This window comes from Myxine glutinosa, chromosome 4 (genome assembly GCF_964187855.1).
Source record: "Myxine glutinosa chromosome 4, kmMyxGlut1.1, whole genome shotgun sequence".
Classification (NCBI taxonomy): Eukaryota; Metazoa; Chordata; class Myxini; order Myxiniformes; family Myxinidae; genus Myxine; species Myxine glutinosa.
In genome coordinates, this window is record NC_136264.1 from 64,494,888 (window position 1) to 64,518,496 (window position 23,609).

Sequence of the window (23,609 nt, forward strand, 5' to 3'; positions counted from 1 at the left end):
ATTAGGCAAAACATGTTCACAAGTCATTTTGCAATACATGCACATCCAAACATGTCATATATTGCTTCTAAGCCTCACAATAAACTCCAATTATATTCGAGAAAATATGTTGCTGCTCATTGCACGAGGGGTTTCCAGTTGATAAGCAAGAAAGAAGAAAGACAACTTAAAGAAACATCACAAACCACCTTTTGTGCCAATGACAAAGTTAATAGAAAAAAAACAGATCAAACTGGAACATCAAGAAACTCTTAACTCAAATACATCTACTTTAAAAGATGAGAATACCATCTGGAATTGTCTGGTCTTTTCATTTTATTACCTCCACCACCAAAGGTGGATAGAGGTTATGTTTTATACCTCTCCTACCTCTCCCACCCCACCCCCCATTCCCATGCCTTCTCCCTCCCACAGATCTCCCGATGTCCGTTGCCTACTGTTGTACTTGTGTGCTTCCCTCCCTCTCCCCATCTTGTCTCCCACTCCCTTTATTATATGTTCTATGTGTCAGTTTGTTTTTATGTGATTAATGTTAGCTCTTACACAAGCCTCGATATTGTACACAAAAAAAAAAAAAAGGGACTGGTCCAAAATCACATCAGCAATGAACAATGACTGTTCCTTTCATTTATTTTACAACTAATCAATTCCTCTTCACACGTTCATCCCATCCCACCTTTCTGTCCATCAACCCGACCCCCATGGCACACAGTGTCTTCTCAAAGGTTCTTCTTGTGTGGGCAACCTCCTCAAACTGATGATGTGCAGTGAGGCAATCACAATAAATAAAACTTGCATTCTCTTCCCAGAGCCAAACTCTACTCATGGTAACCCGCAGGCTCTCCACACAGCTCTGAACCATTGAGCCTCTATCCTACGAAGAGCCCGAACCAAACAAAGTTCACTCGTGGACCAAATCCTCCCGCATATAATCAACCACCAAAGCCTGGTGGGAGCTGGTCAGGCCTATCTGGTACAAATTTCTCTTCCATTCCTTCCCTTCTAACAGTCATGCTGGGCACTCCTCCAGAAAAAAGCAGGGTTTTTAAAAGGAAAGGTCTCAAATGTATTTCTTACTGTACACACCCTTTCCCCCATTGCAGAAGATTGCCTCAAGCACCGTCTCGCACACCATATTGGAGAAGTATATCACCAGCTCGGCACCTCTAACTTTAACTCGGCTCGGAACAAGTGCTCTAACATTCAGTTCTATTATACCCTCTGACCCTTGCCCTCTCTCCTTCAAAGGTTCTTATTGGATGTGCAACTTCCTCAATTTAGGTAAGTTGCAAACATCACTCCTATCCATCAGAATAGTTCCAAAACAGATCCCCTCACGATAGACATATCAATCCTCTCCACATCATAAGCAAAGTAATGGAGTAAATCATTGCAGCTGACATCAAGTACACTCTCTTCTCTAACAGGATAATATATGACAACCAGTTTGGCTTCCAACCTGGTTATCCCTCTGATACTGCAGTGGAAGATGCCCTGAATCCCACGCAATATGTTAGGGTCATCTCTCGAGCCTAAAACTCTGGCATCCAGCCTCGATTTCCGAGTGATCTTATTTTGGCATTCAGGACCACCTGCTCGAGTGGTTGCCTGGTTGCCAGATTCACTGAATCAATGAATGGAAACAGCTGATGGCCCTTGATGGTGCGCTTTTCTATGATCTTTCCCTTCAAGCTAGGGAAACATATTAGGACCTAATGTTATTCTTGACCACTGTCAATGAGCTATTTGATTTTCTTGAAAACCAATGTATCCGATTTTATTTTTTTAGCATTTTTCCTACGACTCAATGGGTGGAACGATAAATCATTCTTGTGAAAGGCCAGCCATTGCAGAATCCTTTTCCTCAAAGCTAAATAAAATGAGCAACTGGACAGCAACTTGGAACATCAATGCCAGAAAGTCACACACTTCTCCATAAGGATTGGCAAACAAACTATCTAATCCATTTCCCTGCATGGCCACAAGGAGGAGGTGCAGTCCCTGGAACTCAATGGCCTGACCATCTACCAAAACCTTTCATAGAGGAGCAATCACCAAACTTACATCAAAGGCCATCTTGTTCTGTATCCATTTTGCCGCAAGTCCCTTATTTGTCCAAGTTTCCCTCTATTTTGTCCCTCAACCCTGCTGTTGGCGATTCCCCCCTCGCCTGCAGTTCTGCTTGTTCTGTTAAATTCTGATCCATTAAATGTTCTAGCTCTCCGACAAGCTCCTATTTTTGACTCTTGTTTGCATATAATTTGTGTTTCGAAAATAAATTTCAATACTTTTAGTGATGTGTCCTTACATCATTGTCTTGCATTTCAGACTTAAAATGTCCTCTGTGAACCACAGACACTCTCGGGAAAGAAATAAAACAAGGCCGGTTTATTGATTTTACTTCTCAATCTCTATTAGGATTACAGCAGCGAGGATTAGAGAGCTAATACAAAAACGTAAACATTTAAATACAACGTTTGTATTTTAATCCCAGGGAAACATTGCATTTAGACTTTTGTTTTTAACACTTGTGAGTCTTGATTAAAGGTTTAAAACTTTCAAGCCTCTCGGGCCAACTCCCCTCAAGCTCCCACATGGAGTCCATCAAGACCCTGTTTACCACGTACCAATGAAACCCTTTTTTGCGAGCTCGATGGTGAAGCGTCGTGTGATTCTCTCCAGCTCATTGTCCTGTTTGAAGCAGGTGCCATGCATGTTGTTAAAAAGTTCAGATTATTTTCACCACAACAGTACATTATTGTGATTACAAGGAAAGTGCTGAATTCGATCTTAGCCTGAGAATTAAAAGGTAAATAAAATGACGTTTTCTGTGCCTGGTATCTCTGAAAGCATTGTGCTCAAATCTCTATGAGAATGCAATCACAAAAACAATTTGTACCTGCAATTACAAACTTTTTTTTTTATATTCTGGCTTATTTCTGGTCTTGCACCATCTGCCATCTCCATGCTTTGTCCTCCACATGTTTCTACAGAGCATGGAAGGTTGCTGGTGGACATGCGGTTGTCCACCAGCAACCACCTTCTCGTAAAACTCCCAAAATCCAGGCTCATTGTTCACCCCCACTCATTCGTTCCTCTTTTCTCTCACCTGTGGAATGAACTCCCCAGTCTGTTCAATCCCATTCTTCCCTCCAGGGCTTCAAAGTAGCTGTTCACCACTACCTCTGGCATCCCCATTCATACTCATGACCTCTTCCACACCAAATGACTCATTCCCACTCCATTTTTTCAGGTTATTGTGACCTTCCCCACCCCTCCCCTCAGCTCTTTATGTTTGTCGTTTGGTTTGATCCTTTTCTGTTTCATCCACACTTTACCCTTCCTCTTCTCTTTTTCGTGCGTTCCATTAAGCTTGTGTGCGCTGCTTGTTCACCCCCATGTGGCTTTCTCCCCCTCCTCTTAATCTCACTCTCATTTCTACTCTACTGTTGGCATTTCCCCCTTTCCATTTTTCCTGCTCTTCTACAAACCTCAATCATGCACCAAAAATAATAATAATAATAATAATATCTTCATTATTTTTTATACAACTCAAAAAGGTTAAATTGACCGCAGTCGTGGATCCCAAATAAGGGATGCTGGAATTATTTTTCCACGAACGTATATTGTCCCTTAATATGTCTTTGGAAAAATAGTAACAATAAAAATCCCCCTAGTCACTTTAAAACGAATGCAAATAAATTACAGAATAAACACCTTTAATAGTCATTTGACCTACATATTTAACAAAGTATTACAAATGTACATCTACTGAGACAAAGCATGACATGTTAAGAGATTGAAACAACAAACACCATGACTCAGAGGAGTTAGAAAAGCCACGTCATTCTTGTACCACATCTGGCATTGGCCAACCCTAACCCAAGCTGTGGGGTGGCGGGGAGGGAGGGGAAACCTACCGAGTAATTTTTGGGGTTGATTTTCACTCCTGCCTTGGCACCTCCAAATGGAACATCTGTGAACACAAAGGAAAACATTCGAAATATCCGATGATATTTAGAAGGGGCATGAAAACAGCAATGGTGGTTATGCAATATAAGTGGTTATGCTAGTTTTTCCCACCCTTAATTACCAATTAAAACATTCTAATCTCAAAGCATCCCCCCAAAAAAGTTTTCAACTAATTTTCAGCGGTCTAAAAATACATATCGAACTAGAACGGCACTAGGTAGAGCGCATACCTCCACCAGGCTGAACAGTTTATGTTTTGTATCCCACTGACTCAGGCTGGACCTGGATTCGGATCTGAATGAAAATCTAATTAGCTTGCTCTTGTCACTCACCCAACTCATCCACAAAGTTCTGTCAAAAATAATGCACAACTTTTTGAAATATCGTGCTACATATCATTTGTCTAGCCTGGGTTTGAATCACAGCCCAGCAACAAACGGTGTCATTCTGGTGGTTGACATCAATGTCTGCATCATCCCTTGGATGCATGTTAAACTTGGCATCCTGTCTGCCAGCATTAGTTACTGGACATTAAAGATCCCATGATAACACGTGCACTCCTTGTGAAGGACATCACCGACACCCTTCGCAAATTCCAAATTCCTGCACTCTCAGTTGAGTATCCGGCATCAGAGTGGTGACCCATGCAGGATTGTAACCCCAAGCTAATGAAACTCCCGTGGCACCTAATGGTGCGAGGAAGATAAACAAACAAAACAAAACAATCGGCAGAACTTTAAAGGATTTCGTCCACTTGCTCTCAGCACGTTGGAGCACTTGGTATTGGATGTCAGATTTAGGAATACAGCCAGCTCGTACCCTATTTTTCTGGGACAGTGAAAGTGCTTATTACACAACAACACGACTTGCATTCTCACACGAAAGCTATTGCAACTTCACCACAGTCACGTTTCAGTTTCGTTTTCACATACTGTATAATCGCAAGGTCCACAGAACCCTTCATGCGTTTAGCTGCAAGAAATTGGACCACTGAATATTTCCCGAAATCGATTACCAGTGCCAGTCAGAATCCAGATGGCAGACCCCTCGCTTGAAAAAAATAAATAAAAAAAAAGGGGTCAAATTGCACATTGCAAGTCAAATTCAGAAGGGGAACCAACAATGAGTCAGGAAGGAGGTTGGGGGGAGAATTAGGAATGGAATGGCCCAAATTATTTTTTATTTCAGATATGCAACACGCTCGGCTCCAAACTCCATATACGCATCACTAGCATAGATTTCAAGGCCGTTTCAGGGTATTGCTAATATTTCCAGAGGGGAGGGGGCAGTCAATGCCACTAAAGTCAGCATCCAAAGCAGGTGACATAGTCTGCAACTTGTAGTTGGAAGCATTATATTAGTACTCTGGCCTGATCTAAAGTTGAATGAGCAGCAATAATCTGCAGAGGAATATAGCTTGTGGTGGATAACATTAACCTCAGCTGCCTAAATGTGATGGATAACCTGTGTAACAAAGGGAGGCCTTCACAATCCTCCCATGGAGAGTCTTGCCTATGTTTGTTGCAATTATTTATGATTCGGAAATGGGAATTGGCTCAATATCCGATATTACTTGTTTTGCAAAATGAAAAATGAGAGCGCACCAGAAAATACAGCTTGCTTAGCAATAACCTGTACCACACCAGTCATTTTATGGTACCTCCAACTCCACTATGACTGGTTGACTCTGCTATCCCTTTTGGGTGACTGGTTTGATAACTCAGACATTACTACTGTATCGTTTATAGAACTGTGTCGAAGAAGCTCCTCAACATCTCAACTACAATGTTCTTTGTTCAGCTGAGGCCAAAAGGCCAGGTGGGGATTTGCAACTCTGGTCAGGGATTGCATCATCTAGTTGATGTGGGAACCAGAATGAGTTGGCTGATGTAGAGCTTGTCATGAATGGCAATCGATCGCTCGTGCACACCGTATACTCGCCTTGCATTCATTCGGGGCAAGTAATTTGTTGCTCACCTCCATCAATTTATTTGTTTTTCTTTACTTCTTTGTCCTTTCGAAGATATTCGGTCAAGTGCATGCCTGGACCGCACTGCGTTGGTCTGTAAATGTAATTTACTTGTCAGAGACCACACTACAGCAATCCCATTCCATTCTGTAACATGGGTGTAGAGGCTCCAGCCCATATGTCGTTAGTCCAATCGAGATTTGCTTCAGTCATTCCGATGAGGTAATTTATTTGGATTCAAAATATATAATTTATAGTATTCCCGAAGTAGACAAAACATTCTGTAAAATATTTGTATTAAATGGTCATTGTGTTTTATGCAGCATACGTGGTCACTCCCACTATTTTGACTCGTCGATGTACCGTTGATCCACCATTTTCCTTTCACCGAGTTTTGCTGGTATTTGGCGGCAGAAAACCAGCAATCTCAATGTGTGCCTGGGAATCATTTACAGACATTGCGAAAGGCAATTCAGTGTCCATGTTGACATTTACAAAATGGGATGATAAACTGACTCAGTGTTTTGGAATAAAAGAGTATGACCAAGAGACGCATGTAAATCCTACGTTGTACATCAATGAGTAGAGCAATTATTAATCCATGACTGAATAGTTTGGACTTTTCAAGAAAATCTAATCAATCACTCTCCTCTGCTCGCCAGGAGAAAGTTTCGGAGAGTGATCACTTATTGGCCTGCATTTTTCTCATGACGAGCTCTGCTGATGTAATCCAAAAGGGTTTGTTTGTAGTTTATTTATTTGTAGTACAGGTTCAGGGCAGGTTGCTTGTCTGTTTATCTTTAATAATAATATTAATAATTCATTTATTTTGTATAGCGCTTTTCCAGAAGCCCAAAGGCGCTTTGACAGAGTGGAAAACATAATGCATAACAATACATGAAAACAACAATTGCAAAAAAGACAAGAATCAATAGGGAAATATTTAAAGCAAAAGGAGGGAGAAGGAGAAGAGATAGTCAGGGGTTAAATGCTGTGGGTTGAATGTTGAATGCAGTGTTGAACAGGTGGGTCTTTAGTGATGTTTTGAATGTGGTGAGTTGATATGGTGTTGATCCCTGGTGTTGGGCTAGCGGCTAGGGTGCCGGCTTAGGATCCTAGGATCCTGGGTTCGAATCTCGGTCGATCGCCGAATTAATGCCAGGGGGGTTGACTTAGCCTGTCATCCTTCCGAGGTCGGCTAATTGAGTACCAGTTCACTGGTAATTCCCTGTTTGTCGTTGAAGGCGGCAAAAAGGGTTGGCGTCAGGAAGGGCATCCGGCCGTAAAACATTGCCTCAAAAAGGGGACCAAAAAAACAACAACTACCACGGTCCCCGAAAAGGCCAACCCCCGCTTTGCGGGGAAAAATGGCCTCTAAACGGTGGTTTTTTTTTTTTGTTTGTTTGTTTGTTTGTTTTTTTTTGAGTGAGGAGGAGTCTCTGATGGTGTGAGGTAGTGAGTTCCAGAGGGTGGGAGCAGCGATGGAGAAGGCCCTGTCCCCCCAGGATCTGAATTTGGTCCGGATGGAGGGGGTCAGGAGGTTGGTACCAGCAGAGCGGAGGTTGCGGGTGGGAGTGTGTCTGGAGAGGAGGTCAGCCAGGTAGGATGGGGCCAGGTTATGGAGGGCTTTGTATGTCAAGAGGAGGATTTTGTACTGGATTCTCTGGGGGACGGGGAGCCAGTGAAGCTTGTAAAGGACGGGGGTGATGTGGTCACGGGTCCGGGAATGGGTGAGTAGACGGGCAGCGGAGTTCTGAATGTATTGGAGTTTATTGGTGATTTTTGAGGGTGAACCATAGAGGAGGCTATTGCAGTAGTCCAGACGGGAGGTGATGAAGGCGTGGATGAGGGTTTCTGCAGCCGTGGAGGAGAGGGATGAGCGGAGACGGGCAATGTTTTTCAGGTGAAAGAAGGCTGACTTTGTGATCTGTTTAGTGTATTTGTCGAAGGAAAGGGTTTGGTCAAAGATGATGCCAAGATTCCGGATGTGAGGGGAGGTGGATACTGGGATACCGTCGATGTTGAGGGCAAAGTTATGGGTTGATTTTGTGAGCGTTTTTGGGCCAATGATGATTATTTCAGATTTATCACAGTTAAGCTTGAGGAAGTTGATTTGAAGCCAGGATTTTATTTCAGTGATGCAGTTTGTCAGGATAGAGTGGGTGTCGGTGGAGACGGACTTGGTGGAGATGAAAATGGACAATGGTGCTGTGCCCCAACAGACATCTTTACCGCGTCAATCACCGATTGCTCATGATAATCAGACCCCAGGGTAAATCCCATCTTTCCATTGTCTCCCATTGTCCCTGCAATTCAAGTTTAAGTAAAAAATACACCAATTCACCATGTCCTTGTTCTACAGTGATTTCAGTAATGGAACTACAAAGGGAAAGATGGTTGGAGAAGGAGGGAAGAAAAAAAAAATCTGGAAAGGATGGGGTGGGTTTGGGAAAAGTTAAATAAGGTGGAAAAGAGCATGAATATGGATGGGGGCTGGGGGAGCTGATGAGGAGGTAAACAGCTATGTTATCTGTATAAAAGACCGTCCATCGGTCTGTAAACCTGCCGCTCTCTATCCCTCTATCGTTCAGCTCCTCATTAAGTCTAAACCTGTCCAAAAAATTAAGCTGGCAAATGGTAAGGCAAAATATAGCTGTGCTTCATGGTAAGGGAGTATGGGCAAACTCATGCTTCTACATGTACTGGTACATAACCCTGAGTAAAACAATGGTGCTGTGCCCCAACAGACATCAATCAGGTATAGTACAGATTGCAATGAATGAATGAATGAATGATCGTTTTAAGGCCATTTTCCCCGCTAGAGCGGGGGTTAGTCTTGCGGGCCCCATGACAATCATGGTTCCCTGTTTGAGGCAATGTTTTTATGGCCGGATGCCCTTCCTGACGCCAACCCTTATTCGCCTCTTACGATGCGCAGGGATACGGTGTACCTATTCTAAACCGGGGTACACACCGGGATCATTCAGCCCAGCAAGCTGGTACTCAATTTGCCGACCTCGGAAGGATGACAGGCTGAATCAACCCCCTGGTGTTAATTTAACGATCGACCGGGATTCAAACCGAGGATCCTAGGATCCCAAGCCGGCACCCTAACCGCTAAGCCAACACCAGGCTATAGTACAGATTGCAATGAGGTAGGTAAAATAAGACAAACACAAAATAAGCTAACCAGGTGCTTTCATCAGTAGTTGTTGAATCATAGGGGTCGACCCAGAATTTTAAGCCAATAATGCCTTGAAAAGAAGCAACAGAGAAGAAGAGGACTCCTGAAAACACTATTTACATTGGGTAATTATTATTAATGAATGATTCAAAAGACATTAAATATCTTATATTTCCTCCAGCAAAGGACAACCTTCATCAGCTTCAAAACAATTAAAGCAAAGTTATGGAAAACGAGAGAATACGTGTTGAATGAAGGACCAAGCTTTTGTATGTTTGAACCAAAAATAAATGTACGGCATGCATTACATACTCACCCACGACTGCACATTTGTACGTCATTAGTGATGCCAGGGCCTTCACCTCATCGGTGCTCACATCCATGCTGTAACGAATTCCTAGAAAACAAATTTAAAAAACAATTATTAAAAAATAAATAATAATAATAAATAATGATATGACAAAGTTCTATTTTTTGGCCAAAAATTGTTTTCGTTTTCAAAACAAAATTAAAGGATCAGTTGCATGAAAAACTGCTGCGAGTACAATGTTCAGAATGCAAATGACAATATAAATTATATTGCTCTACCATTTAAATGTTAATTATATTAAAATCAAACAAAATCTAGAAATAGCAGCAGAGAAGCCTTTCACATCTTATCTTATCCACTATAATATTGTCCACCAGTCTGTGTGCCAGGGTCTGTCTGTTTGTCTGTTTGTCTGTCTAGGGCAGAGCTTGGCTGGCCGAAATCCACCCACAATTTTAACCTCAAAATTAAATCATACCATACATCAGCCATTTTGGTCACGACTTATAGGCCTCAGGCTTCAGGCCTATGGTGTACATGTGACGACTGAACAACGCGTCTCCACTATGAAATAAAAGGCACGTTTTGGCTGGCCGAAAAAGGTAAGTTTTGAGGATTGAAAGGTACGTATTGATTACAACCCATGCATAGGAAATGAGGTAATGCATGTATATTTTTGGGAGCGATATAAGCAGCGGTCTGCTAGTCAAGTATACACCGCCCAAAAAAACTTTCATTTGTGGCTCATACCGAGCGATAAAGTTATTGGAGCATGGAATGAAGGTATTGGAAAGGGTGCTGGAGAGGAGGATAAGGAAGAAGGTGAAGATCGACGAAATGCAGTTTGGATTTATGCCAGGAAGAGGAACGACAGCCGCGCTCTTTCCTGGGTTCGAATCCCGGTCGATCGCTGAATTAACGCCAGGGGGGTTGACTCAGCCTGTCATCCTTCCGAGGTCGGCAAATTGAATACCAGTTCACTGGTAATTCCCTGTTTGTCGTAAAAAGGCGACAAAAAGGGTTGGCGGCAGGAAGGGCATCCGGCCGTAAAACATTGCTTCAAAAAGGGGACCAAAAAAACAACAACAACCACGGTCCCTGAAAAAGGCCAACCCCCGCTTGCGGGGAAAAATGGCCTCTAAAGGTGGTAATCAAGAGGACTGCTGAGTTTATGTACTTTTAAAAACTGAACAACACGTCATCTATCATGAAAGAAAGGTACGTTTTTATTCCAAGCCATGCAGAGGAAAGAAAAGTCATGATTAATATTTGAAGTCTTCAATTTTAAGAAAATCTCCAACTTGTCCTTTTGACAGGCTTTTAACGGCAAAAAAAATGGAAGGTTGTATGTGAAGTAAATAAAAATATATGTGGAAAGTTGGAGGTGACAAAAAGTGGGTTGGTAGGAATCGAAAGTGTGTTCAAAAGAGTTAAGGACTTGGTCACATTTCACATTGCATGGATCCCTGCTGTACGTTGAAAATGGAATCATTATATTACTTGTAATATTCAAGTCTCCCCTCCTACCATGGAGAAATCCATCTCCCCAATTGTTCTTCCTACATTTTAATATTTCCAAGAATTACAATCACTCATTACTTCATTTCTCAGCCAATCCTTCACGTTTGCCTTGGACCCCCTTCCCCCAATTTTTTTTAACCACTTCCGATTCAAGTGGTCAATGGTGAAACACCAAAAGATAAAATATTTTGCCTTCCTAGAACTTCTGCCCTGAGTCTGGAAAGTCGGTGGTTCAAATCCCAGCTGAGTCATCCCAAAGACTTTTTAAATGATACGTGATGCCTTACTTGGAGTTCAGCATGTAAAGGATAGAGCGTGAAAAACAACGCCGAGAAGGCAATGGCAAACCACCCAGTATAACCCGAGCCGAGAAACTACTTTGGCAGCACCAAAATTCTGTAAAGAGAGTATGTTACATCAAAATTAAGATATAAAAATTTATTCAGTTGTATTAGAGTGGGGAGATTAAAGTTGGCACAAAGGTGCTTTCAAACGTCCCCTATTGACTGCATAAAAAACTAGAATGGCCCTCAGTCGAGGGCATACCTCCGCCTGGTTGGCCATATCACTCAATGGTGAAGAATCACTTAAAGAATTAAATAATTCTCATATCCGAATCCAAATTCAGATCTTCACCAAAATCGAATCGAATCGTCCTTGTCAGACACCCAACCGGTCTATCAAGTTTTGTCCAAATCCGTCCGCAACTTTTTGAGATATCCTGCTATGTATCGTTTTGGCCCGATCTCCCAATGGTGAAGAATCACTTCAAAAATCCTAGTAGCCGGATCCGAATCCGGATCTTCACCAAAATATAATCATTTCGTCCTTGTGACATACACTACATCTCTGCCAAATTTCGTCTGAATCCATCCACAACTCTTTGAGATATTTTGTTCACAAACAAACAAATGGACAAACGGACAGGGGTGAAAACATAACCTCCATCCACCTTTGGTGGCGGAGGGAATCAATTAGATTCGCTTTGGGGATTATACAGGGGATCAAAGGTCAAAATGAATCACAAAAATAATGTTTTTGCCTTTGGAGTCTTTTTATTTGAAGCCATGCAGGAGAGGGTACATAACATTTTACATGATAATTTTTTTCACATTTTCACAGCCTCTGGTTGGGGGTAGAGGGAATGACACCACGAATTCTCTATGATTGTTCATGGAGTGAGGGGGTACAAGTCATAATAAAACACACCAACTCTCTGCATTAAAACCATAGACAACACAGAATAGGGGAAATTATCATACTAAATATCATATGAAATACCAAATATCATATCATAAATATCAGTGTGTGTATTTGTTTGTTTTACTTCGATTCACTCCTGAACTGCTGGATGGAACGAGTTGAAAACTGCTTGTTGTACTCGGGGTGTTTTTAGGGGAAGAATTTTTTTTAATCCCCCCCCCCGCAGGGATTGTGGTGGTGGTGGTGCACCCTAATTCTCTCTATGGAAATGTGTATTGTACAATGCCACCTGGTATTACAAGTCAATAAAATAAGCCATACACATCATAGAAGAGGGGCATTCTCAAGATTCGCCAAGAATTCTCAAGACAACTCTCAAACCTGTCTCCCTCCTCCAAATCCTGTTGGCAACTGGTCAAATCTGTTTCTGGAGTTTGTTCCCCTCCATCCCCTCCCTTACCTCAAACAGCTACACAACTGACTCTGCACGTGAAAAAGCTGAATGCCTCAAATCTGTGTTTGCCTCAAAAATCTAGTGTCCCAAACCCATCTCTCTCTGTTCCCACCTTACCCAGTCGTACGCAGCTGCTCCTGGACTCTGTGTCCTTCTCTCCCGACAAGGTGGAGAAGTTTCTGTGAAACCTCGACTGATTCTGCAACTGGACCAGACGGCATCAGCCCACGGGTCCTAAAATCCTGCTTTGCTGCTCTATCACATCCTCTCTCTGTTCTCTTCACCCTTTCTTTGGCTCAAGGTCATCTGCCATCTGCTTGGAAATCAGCAAACATTACCACTTTATACAAAAAATGTGCAAAAACAGATCTTTGCAAGTACAGACCAATCAGCCTGCTCGCAATAATCAGCAAGGTCATGGAATCCATCATCATTTATGATATTAAATCATCCTTCCTCTTCTCCAATGGCTTGATCTCAGATCATCAATTTGGATTCAGACCATGTCACTCTACTCTGGACATGCTGCTTCTACTGCCTCAACGATGGATGGACCTCCTCAATGCCAAACAGGAAATCAGAGCCGTCTCCCTTGACATATCTCATGCCTTCGATACGGTCTGGCACCCCGCTCTGCTCAACAAACTCTCCTGTTATGGTATCCATTGGAATCTCCATGCATGGCTTGCAGACTTCCTCTCCAGTTGCAGACAACGTGTGGTCCTGAATAGAATTCTCTAATCTCCCCTTCCTGTTCAGGCTGGAGTTCCTCAAGGCAGTGTTCTGGGCACTGTGCTTTTTCTGGTCTTCATTAATAATCTCTCCGACTATCTGGAAAAGCCTCTATATCTCTTCGCTGATGACCCCACCCTCTGCCGCTCCATATCTCAACCGTCAGATCGACAGGCAGCAGCCTCTTCACTCTCTGCAGACCTGGACAAAATCACAAACTGGTCAACCAAGTGGAACATGTCTTTCAATCCTAACAAATCTCTCACTCTCACTATGTCTCTCCGAAAAGACCATCTGGAAAACCCTCCCATCTACTTTCTCAACAACCCTCTAGAAGAATTCTGTCAGTCAATGTGGTATTGGGAGTTACATGAATATTAATGAATACATGATGAACCGGAAAGGATGAGGCGTGACCAGTAGTGACATGTACGAGCTGGGTGAGGAGTGGGTCTCACTATCAGCCATGATCTTTTCTGGGAAAATCACATTTCCAAGCTGGCCTCCAAAGCCAGTCACCGACTGGGCATCCTCCGTCGTGCGAAGTCCTTTTTTTTCTTTCGTTTTTTTGTATACAAGATCGAGGCTCCTGAAATAGCTTTTTGGCCACTTATGAGATTCTCACCACATACAAAGCTTTAATCCGCAGCTTGATGGAGTACTGCTCTCCCCTCTAGGCTGGTGCTCCTACCTCACACACACCTAGCTCGGCTTCATGCTGTAGAAAGCAAAGGCTATTAGAATCATTTGTATCTCCCGCGATAAAGTCGATTCTGAGTGCCTTTCTCTCACTCACCGCAGGCAGGTATGTGGTTTTTCTGTCTTCTACAGACTCCTCTCAGGCCTAGTTCCCCCAGCTTTGTGTGTGCTCTGTCCCCCGAATATTCCTTCAGGTCACACAAGATCTGCCAGCAACCCTCTTCTGGTGAAATTGCCAAAATCAAGACTCTCTGCTCACATTCACTCTTTCATTCCTCTTTTCTCCTGCCTCTGGAACAAACTCCCACACTCTCTTCAATCCCACTCCTCCCTCCAGGTATTTTAAATAGCTGTTCACCACCATCTCTCATCTCCCCCCTTCCAAAACCTCGATCTTTTCAAACCCTCGTTAATACACTCCAAATCCACCTCTTTCAATCTCCGACTTCATTCCTGAAATTCCTAGTAGTGTCAATTTGTTTTATACCGTGTACCCCTTCCCCCTCCCAGCCCTCTCCCTTCCACAGATCTCACGATGTCCCTGTTCTCTACTGTTGTGCTTTTGTGCCTCCCTCTCTCCCCATATTGTCTCCCACTGCCTTTATTATGTTTTTTTTTGTGTGTTTAATGTCAGCTCTTACACAAGCCTCGATGTTGTATACAAAAACAAACAAAAAAAAAAACATTTTTTATGACCCATCCATAAGAATGGGTTCTTTGCTAGTAGCTCAAGTTCAAAAAAGTGCAATTAGGATATTTTTATAATTGAGGATCACATTTGATCATCTTGCTAATCCAGTACAATGCCTTTTTCCCAGTTGGAATCACAGCAAACTAGGAGATCACTTACACCAACCAACAATGCATGACACGAATACTTCCTCATTCTAAAATCAGATGCGGCATACCACCTCCCATCCCCTACCCTCCTCCTTCCAACTCCTCAGACTTCGACCCCTTAATTTGCCCATACATCCAGCTTATCTTTGATTAATGCATATACATCTTAACAGCATAAAAATCCAACAATCCAAAACCTGACAAAATACTTTAATAATAAAAAACCTCTACATGAACCTGTTCTCTGCGCATCATGTACAACAAACAACAACTGGCATTTTAAGGCCATTTTCCCTGCTAGAGCGGGGATTAGCCTCGCGGGCCCCATGACAATCTTCTCCATTTAACCATATTTTCTACATCTCCCCTTGTTAACCCCCTTGCCCACATTTCTTCTTCCACCACCTTTAGCCAAGTCTTTCTCGGTCTTCCCCGTCCTCTACTTCCTTCCACATTAATTTCCATCACTCTTCTCAACCAGTCACTTTCATCCTTCCTCAACACATGACCAAACCATCTCAACCTGTTTCTCTTCACAGAATCCATCACATGCTCTGTTCCCATCATCTTTCGCAATTCATCATTTGCGTTCCTCTCTCTCAACGATACTCCGCACATCCACCGAACCATTCGCATTTCCACCCTTTCCAGCCTTCGTTGCTGCTCTACATTCATTACCCATGTCTCACTCCCATAAATCATAACACTTCTCACACATGCAGCATACACCTTTCCCTTCAGCTTCAACGACACTCCCTTCCTCCTCAGCACGCCACTCAGTTCCTGAAACTTGTTCCATGCACATCTCACTCGAGCAACCGTTGCCGCGTCTGATCCACCTTCTCCATTCAGCATGTCTCCGAGGTAGCAAAATGTTTTCACACCTTCCAGCTTCACGGTCTCCAAGATCCAACTCAACATTTCCTCCATCTGCAGCTCCCTCTGTGCACATCTCACACATGAATATAGCTGCCACACTGGTTAATGACCCTCTCAAACCACTACATTTTTGATGAACCCACTCAGCGCACATTGGACATTGAATGGAGTTCACTCCGACACCCTTCCTGCACATCTCTGCACATAAAGTAATGCTATTTAAAGGTCAATTCCAGAGATCAGAAAGTTTTCGTTGAAAGGAATATTATCCACCCACAGGGTATTTATTTCATTCTCTACCAATAAGCTAACATTTTGTCCAACGCAAGTTTATGCTGCGGGGCATTCAACCAACTATTGCAAAATGAATGTATTACATCACAAAGTGACGGAATGATACAATATTTGATTACATTTTAAATATTTATTGGACGGAGATGTGTAAATAGGGTTATGACCTTTAAAAGTCTCACAGAACCTTGAGGATTTGACCAAATTGCCAAACTGTGTGCAAGCCTGTACTTTGACCAACTTGCCTGGAATGGTGAACAGGAAGATTTGCATCATCTGCAGAAACAGTGCTGTGTGGTTGTCGCATGTGCCTTCATTGTGGTTGCCAAAGGGAGGGAGATTCAGTCCTGGTGTCTATGGTGTCACACTTTTAAAAGAATAATTTTCCCATCAATTATTTTTTAAATTATTTATTTCCCCCAATTTCCATTTATTTTTAATCTTAAAAATTTCCCCCAAATTTTCAATTATTTAAATATTTTTCATTTTCCAATCGTTTAATTTTTCCATTATTTAATTTCTTAATTATAATTTTTTTTCAATTATGAGGCAGAATTTAAAATGCTACCATTTGTCTAATATTACGAGTTGGCTATACCGGGGACCAACAGCGATGTCTGATCGCAGCCCTCTAGTTGCCCTCTATTTTTAGTGCGTCTATTTGGGACTGACAGGTAGCTGAGTTATGAACATTGTACATGTCTATTATTCTGTTCCCACAGGCATAAAGAGGAGTGCTATACAGACAAAGAGTGCTGTGCTCAGGGGTGCTGTAAGGGGGTGGGGGGAAGTTAGGATGATTCCAAGGGCCCTGCACTGACAGGGGCCCTAAAAATTATTAGAACATTAGGTAAAAATTCTCAATATTAAATTATTAACCAGGCTTTGCAGTCTTGCCATGCTGTCCATTGAAAGTCAGTTGGCTAGAAAGCTGGACTTCAAAGACTTGATCAGTGACTTTGCTAGAAACAGGGCTCGGCGCTGGGCTCTTGGTGTGCAAGGCTGAGCAAGGACCAGTGATAACTAAATGGCATGGCTATGGATATTGGATCACTACACTTGGTATGTATACTTGTATGTATACTCTGCTGCTGATTTTATTATTTTGTTTGTTATATCATTCTATAGATGATAATGTTAATTTATTTTAATTGAAGAGGTTAATGTATGTTGTAATTCTTACCATTAAAATTACATTTAGACTGTAAAAGATGGCCTTTAGCACATTTCTTGTGTGGGTATCAGTCTTGCATCAAATAGTGAATTCCATTCTGTATGCAGAAATATAAGCATTGTTTCAACCTCCTGACAAAAATGTCGGGGAAAAATGTGCGTGCGTGCTTCATAGGGGCCCATTGTGATATCTTTTCATGGGGCCCAAAATCCCTGGCTGTGCTTACCATGGCATGAGAAGTAATATGCTTCCCAAGACATTTAAGAATGTGCCAGAATACCCACACTACATTGCTAAAGCAAGCCTTGCTGAAGAGGACACCAAGAGCCAGTCTGTAAGCTCTCCAACAAATCTCATGTATAAATGTGGGTGAAGCTCCGTGAGTCCCATTCTGAATGTTTTTGAAATTCATTCTGAATGAAAAAAGTCCAATTCCAATCCCATTCTGAAATCCGCGAATCCCAAATCAATCCCATTCTGAAGCTGCGAGTTAAACTCCCTTGGAAAATGCAACCAGACCGTCAACCCAAGCCTGCAATTCTGCCGATTCACAATTCAAAGCACATTCTTGTACTGGTGTGTTACCGTGAAGGTCAAAACCCAAATGTTTTGGATGTTGTTATAACAAATGAATTGGACATGATCGCATCGATCGAGTATCAGTCATCACTGGGATCAAGCGACCATATCTGGCTGGAGGTGAATATAAAATTGTTCAAGGACACGCAGTTTGAGCCAAAAGAAGCCCACTTCAACTTCTAGAGGTAATTATGAAGATATGAACAATAATTGCTCATGTCAACTGGATGGAAAGAGTAATTAAAGGATCACATTTGCATTGAGTCACGGAACAGGTTCAGATACTTCTTTTTTTTCTTTTTTTTCTGAAGAGTGCAGTAACGAATTTGTACCTAAGAGCAAAGCAGGATTTAAAAGAAGGAGCATTTATGTGACAACACTGAAAATGTCCAAGCGAAAAAATAAATAAATTGAAATTGGACTGCGGACAGTGAATCGGAGTGTAGACGACAGACGATTCAAAAGGCTGAGAAATTACCCTCAGAAAGAAACATGGATTATTAAATCCGGTCCTTGAGGAAGAGTCGACTGAAAACCTGAATTCAAATCCAAAAAGCTTGTGGAGGTACACCAACAGCAAGGTGAAAGTCAGTAATGGAATTAGCAATTGAGAGAGATGATGGATCTTTAACTCAGACTGACCTAGATATAAGCCTTGAACACTTACTTCAGCAGCGTTTTCACTGTCATATCCATGACCTGCCAACAAAATTACATCAACACGATGGGTCCGACTTGGTGAACGCTGAGATAACGACCGAGGAAGCGAGGCAAAAGTTTCAAAGACCAACCAATCAGCAGGTCCGAATGGTTTCCACCCACGATTGTTCAGAGGCGGTGGCTGTTTTTGCCGAAGCGTTTTAACTATCTTGGCAAAATCTCTGCAAGAGGGAGTTATTTCAAATGAATGAAACTAGGCAATGATATTCCGATTTGTAAAATAAGATTTTTAAAAAGCCGAAAAAGTGCAGCAAACGATCGTCCAGTCAGACTCATATCAGTTATCGGAGAGCCAATGGAGAGCCCGATACGTGATGCATTGATGAAGCGCATGTCGAGTATGGCATGCTTGTTGACAATAAACCTGTTTTCACGCCAGGAAAATCATGCGACACACATTTACTTTGGGTGCTGGAAGAATGAACCAGGTTACTAGACGAGGGGAAACCAATAGATGTGCTCGACCTAGATTCCAGAAGAGTATTCCATCAACACATGTCCACAGTAGTTATCAAGGCTTACATGTTAGGGCCGAATCCGTTATCAAAAGGACATTCCACCGACTTCACAGGGAGACTCTCTGCCACAACTCTTAAAAACCTTGATGAGACCTCACCGAGAATATGGCAACATCCTGTGACAACTCCACTTGAAAGGATGCTGAGACGGTAGAGAAGGCCAAGAGGAGGACCACAAATCTGGTCCACAGTGTCAGTGATCTTCCATAATCAACAAAGTCCTTAACATGCACTCACTATTCCAGCGAAGAACGGGGGTCATGATAATGGTTCATACGATCATGTGCGGAATGATGAAAATACAGTGCATACAGAAAGTATTCAGACCCCTTCACTTTTTTCACATTTTATTATGTTGCAGCCTGATGCTGAAATCGTTTAAATTCATTTTTTCCCTCATCAATCTCCACTCAATACCCCATAATGACAAAGAGAAAACAGGATTTTAGAAAGTTTGGCAAATTTATTAAAAATAAAAAACTGAAATATCACATTTACATAAGTATTCATACCCTTTGCTATGACACTTGAAATTTAGCTCAGGTGCCTCCCATTTCTCTTGATCATCTTTGAGATGCTTCTACACCTTGATTGGAGTCCACCTGTGGTAAATTCAATTGATTGGACATGATTTGGAAAGTCACACACCTGTCTATATAAGGTCTCACAGCTGACAATGCATATCAGAGCAAAAACCAAGCCATGAGGTCGAAGGAACTGCCTGCAGAGCTCAGAGACAGGATTGTGTCGACGCACAGATCTGGGGAAGCCTACAAAAAAACTCTGCTGCATTGAAGGTTCCCAAGAGCACAGTGGCCTCCATAATTCTTAAATGGAAGAAGTTTGGAACAACCAGGACTCTTCCTCGAGCTGGCCGCCCGGCCAAACTGAGCAATCGGGGGAGAAGGGCCTTGGTAAGAGAGATGACCAAGAACCCGATGGTCACTCTGGCTGAGCTCCTGAGATCCTGTGTGGAGATGGGAGAAACTTCCAGAAGGACAACCATCACTGCAACACTCCACCGATCTGGGCTTTATGGCAGAGTGGCCAGACGGAAGCCTATCCTCAGTGAAAGACACATGAAAGCCCGCTTGGAGTTTGCAAAAAAGCACCTAAAGGAATCTCAGACTGTGAGAAACAAGATTCTGTGGTCTGATGAAACCAAGATTGAACTGTTTGGCTTCCGTCTGGCCACTCTGCCATAAAGCCGAGATCGGGGGAGTGTTGCAGTGATGGTTGTCCTTCTGGAAGTTTCTCCCATCTCCACACAGGATCTCAGGAGCTCAGCCAGAGTGACCATCGGGTTCTTGGTCATCTCTCTTACCAAGGCCCTTCTCCCCCGATTGCTAAGTTTGGCCGGGCGGCCAGCTCAAGGAAGAGTCCTGGTTGTTCCAAACTTCTTCCATTTAAGAATGATGGAGGCCACTGTGCTCTTGGGAACCTCCAATGCAGCAGAAATTTTTTTGTAGGCTTCCCCAGATCTGTGCCTCGACACAATCCTGTCTCTGAGCTCTGCAGGCAGTTCCTTCGACCTCATGGCTTGGTTTTTTCTGTGATATGCATTGTCAGCTGTGAGACCTTATATAGACAGGTGTGTGCCTTTCCAAATCATGTCCAATCAATTGAATTTACCACAGGTAGACTCCAATCAAGGTGTAGAAACATCTCCAAGATGATCAATTGAAATGGGAGGCACCTGAGCTAAATTTCAAGTGTCATAGCAAAGGGTATGAATACTTATGTCAACGAGATATTTCAGTTTTTTCTTTTTAATAAATTTGCAAAACTTTCTAAAATCTTGTTTTCTCTTTGTCATTATGGGGTATTGAGTGTAGATTGATGAGGGGAAAAATTAATTTAAGCGATTTCAGCATAAGGCTGCAACATAACAAAATGTGAAAGAAGTGAAGGGGTCTGAATACTTTCTGAATGCACTGTATAGTGTATACCCAAAGCACATCTTCTCTACAGCCAAATACACAACAAGAGGGCATTTACTGAAACTAAGGAAGGAAGTCGCCCAGATGTGAAGATGTTTATTAGTAACGGAGTGGTCGAGGATTGAATCAGCCTTCCACAACAGATTATGGAACTAGACCCCATTGTGAAACTTGTTTTGCACAAACATTTGTGGGAGTTTCGTAATTTGTTGTTTTGCACAAACATTTGTGGGAGTTTCGTAATTTGTTGTTTTGCACAAACATTTGTGGGAGTTTCGTACTTTGTAACACTTTAGCACATGCAAATCACAAAGTGCAGTGCCAACAACAGAAGAAGTGACAGGGAACCTCAGGACACGACCATTTACGCTGTACTTATGGCGGGTGGTAACGGAATTACAGACGAGCTGAGCACCCCACACTACGAGGGCCACCATACGTACATCTTTACAGTAAAAGAGATTTGATGTCCTTTCCCACCGTGGACTACGTATTAAACCAAAATTACCACACAAAAACTCCTCGTACACAACCACCAGTTGTGTTATTAGTCCCCTACCGGTGTACACCGGAGGGGACTATAGGTTTGCACGCCGTCCGTCAGTCCGTCAGTCCGTCAGTCCGTCAGTCCGTCAATCAGTCCGTCAGTCCGTCAGTCAGCCCGTCAGTCCGTCAGTCAGCCCGTCAGTCCGTCAGTCAGTCAGTCCGTCAGTCCGTCAGTCCGTCAGTCCGTCAGTCCGTCAGTCCGTCAGTCCGTCAGTCCGTCACGCAAAGAACAGTTTTCCGGACTTTTTTTCTAAACGCTTAACGCTAATGATTTCAAACTTGGTACATGGTTTCCTCATGATAAGTTACAGGTCAAGTTCGAACTTCACGACGTTTCGATCATTTTTAACAAAGTTATGGCACTTTGAACTTTGGTAATTCTGATAATTCTGATGATCCTCAACTCAGTGCCATTTTAAGTTTTAATTTCCTTTAAAAACCAATTTCTCTGCAATAATTGGACCGATTGAGATCAATTTTTCACCATATGATGGGCTCGGTCTGTAGAATATTTTAATGGTAATTATGCCGTCACAGGTCACGTGGTTCGGTCGCCATATTGTTTTTCGTGAAAACACGAAAACCCCTTTTTCTCTGCAACGGCTGAACAGATCGAGGCCAAACTTTGCAGGCAGAATCGCATACCCATGACGAACAAAAAAGTCAGCGAGTATGACGTCATGCGTCACATGGTTTCAGAGTTATGACGTTTTTAAGCATGAACCTTTAAAACCGAGCCCCTCCCTCATTTTTGATCCAATCGAGGGGAAACTTCACAGATCTGTTTAGCATGTCAGTCTACTAAAATGTCCTTTTGGAATTTGCGATAGGGCACGTGGTTTGGCAGATATCGTTAATTAAACGAAAAAAAATTTTTTTAAATGGATATCTCTTGAATCGCTAGTACCTCAGACCGTGAGTTGGTAATAATTTATATAATTCACACAGTGCAATACATGCAGGCCGCTCCACGGAGCGACCTTGGGGGCTTATCAACGAGGCAAGGCGTGACACACGTGTCTCAGCATACCTCAGATCAAGTTTGAAAACCAGCATGAACCATGCATAAATTTGCATATTCGATCATTTTTGAGAAAGTTATGGCACTTTGAACTTTGGTAGGGGACATGTATTGCAGCGCAATACTCAATGCTTGTTCATTCTGTTGTTTTTTTCATTATTAAATTTTTCCATTATTTTCATTATGAGGCCGAATTTCAAGTGCTCCCAATTGCTTAATATTAATAGCTAATAGTAATATTATGAGTTGCCTAAACTGAGAGTTCATATTCCAGTGGTTCAGGAGCGCATGAGAAATCAACACACACAACCAAAGGCCCCACAATTCTCGTGTCCACAGGAGCGGCAAAGAGAGGAGCAGAATGAGGGAGAAGGAGGGAGGAGGAGATTTGTTTTGCGTTATACGCAAACTACTACTCCACCTACTTTACTACTACTACTACTCCTCCACCTACTACTCCTCCACCACCTACTACTACGACTCCACCTACTACTACGACCCCACCTACTACTCCTCCACCACCTACTACTACGACTCCACCTACTACTACTCCTCCACCTACTACTCCTCCACCACCTACTACTACGACTCCACCTACTACTACGACCCCACCTACTACTACGACCCCACCTACTACTACGACCCCACCTACTACTACGACCCCACCTACTACTACGACCCCACCTACTACTACGACCCCACCTACTACTACGACCCCACCTACTTATACTATTACTACTACTCCACCTACTATTACTACTACTTCACCTATTACTACTACTCCACCTATTACTACTACTCCACCTACTTTTACTACTACTACTACTTTTACTACTACTACTCCACCTACTACTACGACTCCACCTACTATTACTACTACTCCACCTACTTTTACTACTACTACTACAACTACTACTACAACTACTACTACTTTTACTACTACTACTCTACCTACTACTACGACTCCACCTATTACTACTACTACAATTACTACTCCACCTACTTTTACTACTACGACTACTACTCCACTAAAACTACAACTACTTGGATTTATTAG

The 23,609-nt window shown here is 42.5% G+C and overlaps 1 protein-coding gene across 2 annotated transcripts in view; it reads right to left on the bottom strand.

The window, feature by feature from the left end:
- LOC137424717 (glutamate dehydrogenase, mitochondrial) overlaps positions 1-23,609 on the bottom strand; it is a 64,609-nt gene that overhangs the window by 40,160 nt on the left and 840 nt on the right. For both annotated transcript variants that reach the window (XM_068112460.2, XM_068112459.2), the window contains exons 2-4: positions 9,442-9,522; positions 3,921-3,976; positions 2,628-2,691 (exon numbers count right to left, since the gene is read on the bottom strand). In XM_068112460.2, coding sequence (XP_067968561.2) covers positions 2,628-2,691; positions 3,921-3,976; positions 9,442-9,522 — 201 coding nt within the window. The remainder of the gene's footprint in view (positions 1-2,627; positions 2,692-3,920; positions 3,977-9,441; positions 9,523-23,609) is intronic.